We start from the raw sequence: 8905 nt of genomic DNA, 5'->3' as shown, positions 1-8905 counted from the left end.
GTATATACACCTTAACTACCAATAATAGATTTGTGAGAAATCCCCAAAGCATGCAAAAAATACCCATTATCTCTTAATAACAATAATCTTTCTACTTTTGGAGCTTAAAGAACGTTTTTTGTAAGAATAACACATATGTTATGTTAAGTGAAAATTTCATAAACTTCCTATATAAAATACTATAATTTTCTATTGGTTATCTTTTTAAAAAAAAGCACAATTTTTGCACACCGAATTATTGCAAAAATAGTAATCTGGGTCAGTTTTAGTTAATTTAGCATTTAAATTATAATATGCGGAACACTCAGAGGTTTTATTGGTATAATTTTTATGGATGCGAAAAATGGTTTTAAAAAGTCATCTGCCAACCTGCGGTACTTCTTGCAGCTATTTTTACGACTCAGTCACTGTCGCTCCTTTGAACCCTAGCGTTTTGTTTACTTCTTGCAACTTGGGAGTATCCTTTCTTATTATAAATTATTTTTTATTAATGTAGAAAAACTTTGAGTTAGCTTTTTACTTCTACTTTTGTAAAGTTTAGAAAGTATGTCGGATAAAAAAGGTAGAAAGAAAACCCATCTTAAGGTTGTGGTTGTGGGCGATGGCGCTTGTGGGAAAACTTGTCTTTTGACTGTTTATGTTCAAAAAAAGGTGGGAAAAAAATACTTTATTAAATTGTGCGTATATTAATTAAAACTAACATTGAAAAAAAATACAAGTTTCCCGAAGAATATGTCCCTACCGTTTTTGAAAATCATGTCAGTGAAGTTTCTTGTGACGGCAAAGATTACGAGCTAGCATTATGGGATACAGCAGGACAAGAAGAAGTTAACTAAATTATTTACTATTTTTTGAAGTTTTTTAACTTTATAGAAAGTATGATCGCTTGCGTCCATTATCCTACTGTGAGACAGACTGCATTGTAGTATGCTTTGCCGTTGATATGAGAGACTCTTTAGAAAACATTGAACCTAAATGGATTGCTGAGGCAAAAATTATTTTTAATTTGTTTTGATTACGTTCAGAAAATTTCTTTTTTAAGGTTAAGCACTACTGCCCTAACGAGCCCATTGTCTTGTGCGCTTTGAAAGTTGATCTGCGGGATTCTGAGAAGGGATGCATTTCTAGAGAAGAAGGACAACAACTTGCTGACAAGTTGAATGTATAATTTTACTTATTTGGCTGATAGTAATAAATAAAATAATTTTTATTTTTTTAACATTTTAATTTTTTAAAAATAAAATTTACAGGTCGCTTATGTTGAGTGCTCCGCAAAAAATAATGAAAATGTAAACTTAGTTTTTGAAACTGCTATTCGTGCTTGTAGCAAACCCGTTCAGAAATCTTTTTGTACTCTTTTGTAACTTTTGAGGCTCACTTCACCTCTTCAGTTTCGCTTTGCTTAGTCAATAAAAAAAAACTCTTTTAGAAATTATATATTTTTTTTTTTGCCATTCAGCAATTTTTTTTTTTGTTTATGAATTTTATAAAGTTGAGATCTTATATGTTTTTTTTCTTACCTTGCAAATTGTAAGACCTTTTGTTTTTGTTAAGTTAACTTGAATTAAAATTGAAACATTTTACAGTCCCAAAATAATTGCAAGCTTAAGATTTATTTCAATTTTGCTTAGATTCTATATAATACTGAGAGAGAAGAGTATTTACATTTACAAATAATTTCCATAGATAATTGATCCCGCTAATTATTGTTATGAAGTGAAAAAATGATTTTTTACTTAGCTGAAATTATTATATTTTATCTTTTTTATATATATTAATTGATTGTTTCTTTTTTCGAAAAAAATAGTTGGGAGCATTTTTAATTTTTTTTTTCTTGCCATTCGAGTGGCGTGAGATTCCATATATTTTTCGATAAGCTTTTTTCAATAGTAAAAGAGTTCGCGGTTTTAGATAAGTTTATTATTAATTTTATTGGAATTATGTAGCTTTTTAATGTAAAGTGTTTTCATTTTTAGAAATTTAGTTATTATGTATAGTACATATTGTTATAAAAATTTTATTGTAAATTTAAAGTGTTTATATTTTTCAAATTAAAATTAATTAACAAATTAGTTTTGAACAGAAATTTTTATAAAATTTTATAGTAATTCCGCTTTGTTATGGTATATATACAAAACTTTACTAAAAAAGTTATTTGTTTTTTAGTTGGTTTTTCGAATTGAGCGATAATTTTTCTTATTTGAATTTGCTTAAAGTTGATATAACGAATCAACACCCAAACGTAAAGTCTTTAGTAGTTTTTATATTGAACTGAAAGACTATACGGATTTATATATAATAGATATTTAAAAAAGTGGGTACTTGTAGATTTGATTAATCTTTTAATATTTACTTACTTTTTAGAGTAGATTAAAATTATTGATTATGAAAAGTAAAATCTTTTTTAAACAAGCTGGGATGAAAGTCAGATGCACATATATAAACTAATTACGATTCTGCTACAATTAGCACTTGCTTTTACTATAAAAGAACTTTCTTTTGCGTAGAAGAAAAAGACCTGTGACTAAATAAGTATGAAATTTTAAACCGCTTACCATAGTAAAATGCAGTTAGTTACATTAACCCTATGAAAATTAAGTCACCTAAAAACTTTAAAAAAAAAGTTACCCATTAAAAAAGTTATGCTCGAAACTAGCCTTATAACCGGCCAAATATTTTTGAATTCCATTGATTTCCTTTTTTTTTTTTGTTCAATAGATATGGCACTATTTCATCTTTTTATTAACTGAGGTTAGTCTACTACCATATTAACACATTCCGCAGTCGGTGTTATGTAAATTATTATTATCTTCAAGAGTATTCATTATCTAACTTTACTAAACCTCCTTAGTTTTATACAACAACATCCCTAACTTTATCATAAAATAAAGCACCGCGTAAATCTAAAATTGTGTCCGAATCCTGAGCTCAATGGGAACAATAAATTTTAGTTGTGCTTTCATAAAACAAAATTATCAGAATTAATGGTCGAATGGTAGCATCTAAATTAGCAAAGGGTCTTATAACTATCTGAAATGCAAAAATCATTTCTAATCACTAACCCCTCTCGATATATTATATACAACTTGTAAATAACACTATAAGTCCACCTTTTGGGCATCCAAGCTAGCTTTAAATTTCGCAGCAAAAATCGGTTGACTGACAAAATGCTTCAATACTCGAGACACCGAGATGCCTTGAAAAATTTACTACAATGAGTTAAACGTTCCCCCACCAAAGTAAACGATATTAAAACATTATAACATTAAATAAGAAGAGTTTTAAATATTAATTAAGACATGAACAAATTGGTTCAACAATTAATTAGCGCAGTCCGACTCTCAACACTAACTCCCCAACCGAGAGTGGCCAAGAAAGAAGAAGGAATACAACAACTTAACGGTAAATATACTTTTTTTTATAACGAACTGTGCAGACGCTCGGTAATCCCGTGCGCAGACTTAATCTCAGGTTAACAAAACTGTAATTATGTCGCTTAACGGGGATCGCGGAGCCTACGACAGCGTGAGCCTTCCCAGGTTCATACGAAGTTCTTGAATACACTGGTGGTTTGGATGCAATTTGAATCTCGGAAAAAGATTTCAAGTCGTTCGGATCCCAGTTCATCATGTAACGTATCGTTTCGCACGAAATAAAGTTCGTCGGGCAATAGTCGCAAGAGCTTGTTTTGCTGGTTTGGAGATGTGCAATTGTCGACTGTTTATTATACGTCCTAACTTTATATATATATTTCTTTATATACACATACATATTGTTTAGTACTGGCATACTACGGCTAATCTTCTTGGGGCCTTAAGCCGCTTCATCTGAATTCCCTTCTTCTGCAGGGGTTGGAGCGCGAGTGCTCACCAGTGTACGCTTTTTATAGAGCTATAATGCTGATCCGAAGGACTGAAAAACCGGGAAATATCGGGCCCGGACACCCGCCATTCGGTCCGGGGGAAACCACTAAAAACCACAACCGGGAGAGACAGTTTTAGAGACACCCGAGGCCACCTGGAGACATCGGCTAGCACCATTGCCAGACAAGACCTCCCCGACTAGGAGCCCTCACCCAAAACGAAGAAGCCCCGATATTACTGCTATATATACCTATGAAAACACACTGCCCCTCCTCCCCCTCTCAACCCTCACAAGTTGGTGGCCAAGTTGTTAGTACCATGGGAGAACTAAAAACATAATTAGAGATTTTGCAAACAAGATTTCCGAACTTACAAGTAAAGTAAACAACTCCTGTTTTAATGCTTCCAAAGAAGGCGAAAGGGCAATTCTTTACTGCTTGAAAAATCCACATTCTAATAAGTTTTCAGCGCTCACGCCCGTAGATGTAGGCTAAGTTGCTATTATCATTGATCATAAGAATAATATCACTACTAACTGTAATAAATTATAAAACTGTGACTGCAATTACATATATAGTAGCAGCAACCGTAGTAATAAGTATAATACTATTAACAATAGTGGTGAGGACCGTGGTAATAATATTAACAGTTATACCCTTATTACTAAGAGCAGTAAGAGTAGTGTTAACACTTCTAAAATTAGTATTAAAGTGACCACCAACCACAATACTGGTTGCACACCCCCCAAAATAAACAATCCTCCCAAATTGTGCGTGAAAAGCATAAACGGCCGGAAGTAGTTTCCCTTTTATTAAACAGTAACGATATTAACTTCACCTCAAGGAATACCCGATAAGTTCTGATGCGTTTCGGAAAGCCACAAAGTTTCTACTTGAAAAAATTATGAAGTTTACTACCTATTAGCTACCTGAATAGCAAGCACTTAATGTAGATCCCAGGGATATATGTCCAGAATTGAACTGCGAAGGGATCAAAGAGGGTCTACGGTCACAGCGATGTCACCCGTTAAAAATCACTTGAATGACAAGCTTTAAAGACAAAGAGAAACCTCTTCATTTGTTTTTGTGCATCTACCAAAAACAGAAGTATCAATTTGTAAAGTTACTTCTGTTTGTCATCTCACAATCTCTGGTGAAAGCCTAAGAACAGCTCAAGGATTAGTCGATGTCGTCGCTGTCAGTTGTTCGGCCTAACTCAAATTACTGTACCTTAGCCCACAAGTGCTTCAAAGGTGGTGAGAATTACGAAACAATATGCTACACAAAAACACCGGAGGTATCCCTAAAATGTGCTAATTGTTAGAGCAACCACACTACAATCTAGGGGAGGAGAGGGTGTATATATTTATCGAAAAAAGCATAATTAAGAAAAATGCAACTTACACCCACCACTACTGTACCTGAACTAAAAAGCGCCTTTTAAAAATCTACGGCTATCTCCTCAACGAAAGAGAGGGTTTGCACTGAATAAAAAGTTTCGAGTAACCAATTAAATTTAAGAATTACACTTTTCATTACACTCATTGTTTTATAAGCTTCTCAAAGTATTAAGATTGTCTAGAAAAAATCGCATTGAAGTGCTTTAGTATTCTATTCTAAAACGCCGATGACAATCGATGCAAAAGAGAGGGTTTGGGAGAATTCTTATAAGAAAAGAAATCTATACAGTTCTTGTGAGAGAAACACACCTAAAGCACAAAAATCTTTTAAATGCCCAACTACCTAGTATCTCGTAAAGGCAGAATTGACTTTCAAAAAGGAGGCGTAGCAGTATAAAGTTAGATGACGCCTTGCCCATTCAGAGACTTCATTTAATCAGTTAACTTCCCCAGAGGCAATTGCAGTTAAAAATAAAACTTTATGGTCAAGACGATATAGCGATTGTCTCTGCATATAAATTTTCAGGAAAGCCTCTAGCCACTAACAAATGGACCTCGTTATGAGCAGTCAAAACTTCGTAATTCTTGTGGCAGTCTGAACTGCAAAAATAGCAGGAAGGGAAATGCTAAAGAAGAAATTCTGAACAAGCACGCCGAAGATTAAGGGGTTACTTATTTTGGTCAAGCGACTCAACACACATTCCAAGCAAGGTACTGCGGATGTATTAGACAGCAGTTATATAAAAAATCCGTCTCGAAGTTAAACAGACAATTTTATCTGAGCTTTTCTCTCACCCTACCTATAGTTTTGAAATAGGCACCCCAGAAGCCGTCATTCCCCTTTATTAAGTAAATTTACCATTTAGATTATTTCAAAGAATCTTCTAGACGAAAAACACAATGTCAACCCTTTGAAGCCTAATAAGCCCGTTTTTCTTTCTTAATCCAGTAGCTAACTTTAAAAGCACAATTATTTAATATACTAAAAGATCTCTACCACTATGACATCATAATTAAATTACATCTGCTGGCAGAAGTTGAAGTTCTTTAACTCAGAAAACAGCAAAAGAGGAAGTTTGCGTCACCTCGGCCCCTTGAGGATAACCGCTAACCAAACAACTTTATAAAAAGGTCACCGAATGTGAAAGTATAAGCTTTCTAATAACTAAAGTCTTCTTGTAGATTTCAACCTATTGCTTACCTTAGATCGTGGGGGTAGCCGCTAGGATTAAAGCGCCGGCTGACGCTATTTTTTAAATAGGGCCAATCTTTTGTGGACGCTTTACGATGACAGCCTAGGGACTAAAAGCAATCCTCGCGCCGCCAAAGAGTGTACACTATTGAGCGAAAGTTTCTAGATATAACTCACAGTCCAAGGCAAAAAAATACGCCTAGCCTTCCCACTGCGAAGCCAACCTGCAACGCTGCCTAAACGGGATCTCTAAAGTGTTACTGGCCTACCTTGCGATGGTCAAAAAAAGTTCAATGATGGCTGCGACATAAGCTCGTACGCGAATAAAAGATGCTCCGCGCATGAGAGAAAGTTAACGAGCTGTTTTACTGAAACTAACTTCCAATGCTTCTGTTAATGCGAAGGCATAGACATCAACAAGAGACTTTACTAATACACAGTTTCATGCTAGAACATCAACACACTACTACTTGCCGTTCAACTATTGTTTACTTTGTATACGAATGCCTGCTACCAGTTTCATGGCACTCAACCATGTAACTTAACAAAATAGTTCGTTATCTAGATAAACTAATTTTAACTAATTTCAAACTAATGTTAACGGCTTGGATCCAAAGCAAAGTATTGTTATAGTCACTTATTACGCCCCCTTATAACCTATTATAGCCTTCAGAAGAGCTTGGTAGCTAAAAAACGTAGGAGTTGAAATAACTTAATCAGTATTGTCAGTTTCATTAAAAACTTCCAAGGTTCTTCATTGAATGAGGTTAAGAATCAACCGGTTTTTTTTAGTAGGCAACTATAGTACATGACGTAAGAGTTTATCCAAGCGCTATTAAAATCTTCAAAAATACTCAGTAAGACCCCCCACTTCATTATGTTGATTATGTTATGCTATATGATTTTGTTTAATTATGCTATGTTATAGGATGTATTAGTAGTTCACCTACAACACCGAATAAAATATAATGAAAACTTTTCTAGTACACACAGGTGAGGTTACCAATACATTAAAGCTGTAAAGGACCGTTAAAAACAGCAGAGCTTCCCATTAAAGTCGAAAAACTCGGACGGTTTACGACGACAAAGAGAAAGCGGAATTCTTTGTTCAGTATCCTATATCCCAGAGCCAACCTTAATAACCCCTTCAGTTAGAGGTACAACCCTTACACGACTTTTATTTTCCTCTAGTAAGCAAGCACCGCTAAAGGAACACAAAAACTTCGAAGAAGTACAATCAATTATTAACACCTTCCCAACCAAAAAAAAACTAGATCTTAATAGTATAAGAAATCTTATGCTAACAAAGTTATCTAAGTCGGCCTTAAAAACTTTTACTTTTATTATTAACACCACCCTTAGTTTTTCATGTTCTGTATCAATGGAAAGTAGTCACTACTATCTTTCTACCAACCCTTCCTGAAACTCTGCAGACTATCGCCCAATGGGTCAACAATCCTGTGCAAGTAAAGTAACAGAGGCAGTTATACTTGGGCAAATTACAAAATTATGTAGAGCAAAATCAAATTTTTCCTGGAAAGCAATTTGGGTTCAGAAGGTTCATTCAACTACGCAGCAACACGTTGAGGTTCTCCAAGTGCGTGACAAAGGAATTTCACGATAACAAGTTCACATGAGCTGTTCTCGTAGTTATTAAAAAAAAACTTTTGATAGAGTCGGCATGCGGGTCTCATAACCAAGTAACCAACCTAAGAATTCCAGACTCCCTCCACTTTTTTATTAAATCATTACTGCATCGTAGAAACTTTTATATTATAAGGCCTGCTCAAGTTTAAGGAACTCAGGGAAGACGTACCACAAGTTTCCTTTCTTTCTCTTATTCGCTTTTTGATTTACAGGCGGACATATCCGAACCAACTAACTCCTCAACTTTTTTATCACAATTCGCTGATGACACAACTACCTTTGCTATATATATAAGTTATTTCCTCTAGCAGTAGCACATGTGAAAGCATGCAATGAAAGTATTGAGCTCTGGTACGCACAGTGGCACCTTACTATTATTTACCCTTCAAAGAGCGCGGTCATAATCATTACTAAAAGATGTAAATGACTAAATGTTCAATCAATTGTCATTAATGCTACGCTAGCTCCCTAACCCTTTAACATAAATTATCTTGGCGCAATCGTATTGAACATGCTACGATAAAGGCCAAACCCAGTTGTCTTCCAGAAAAGCCCCCTCTTCAAACACAACGAGCTTCAACTTTTTCTCACCACTCTCAGACCAAAGATAACAAAGCATCTGTTGCGTTGTCAAGTACCCCCCTTCTGGTATTCTATTCTAAGAACTATTTTAGGTGCGCCATGGTTATTTCCAAACTTTATTCTTCATGCAGACTTTGAGTTTTGGAACCCTAACACAGTTTTTCCAATGTAAAACTAAAGAGAGAAAAGTTTTTTGCTCATTCTATCCGCTATTTATTCAAG

At 34.6% G+C, this 8905-nt stretch overlaps 1 protein-coding gene across 1 annotated transcript; it reads left to right on the top strand.

Annotated features, from left to right (window-relative positions):
- Positions 1 to 371: 371 nt before the first annotated feature.
- On the top strand, positions 372 to 1396 carry LOC135121384 (ras-like GTP-binding protein Rho1). The gene is made up of 6 exons (XM_064045699.1): positions 372 to 457; positions 537 to 651; positions 720 to 827; positions 878 to 988; positions 1043 to 1162; positions 1251 to 1396. The coding sequence occupies exons 2-6, from the start codon at positions 547 to 549 to the stop codon at positions 1362 to 1364; spliced, it is 558 nt and encodes a 185-aa protein (XP_063901769.1). The 5' UTR covers positions 372 to 457; positions 537 to 546; the 3' UTR covers positions 1365 to 1396.
- Positions 1397 to 8905: the final 7509 nt, after the last annotated feature.

This window comes from Zophobas morio, unplaced genomic scaffold, assembly GCF_036711695.1.
Source record: "Zophobas morio isolate AGI-343-1 ecotype UQ-CSIRO unplaced genomic scaffold, CSIRO_AGI_Zmor_V1 ptg000575l, whole genome shotgun sequence".
Lineage (NCBI taxonomy): Eukaryota > Metazoa > Arthropoda > Insecta > Coleoptera > Tenebrionidae > Zophobas > Zophobas morio.
This window is presented reverse-complemented; position numbering and strand designations above follow the sequence as displayed.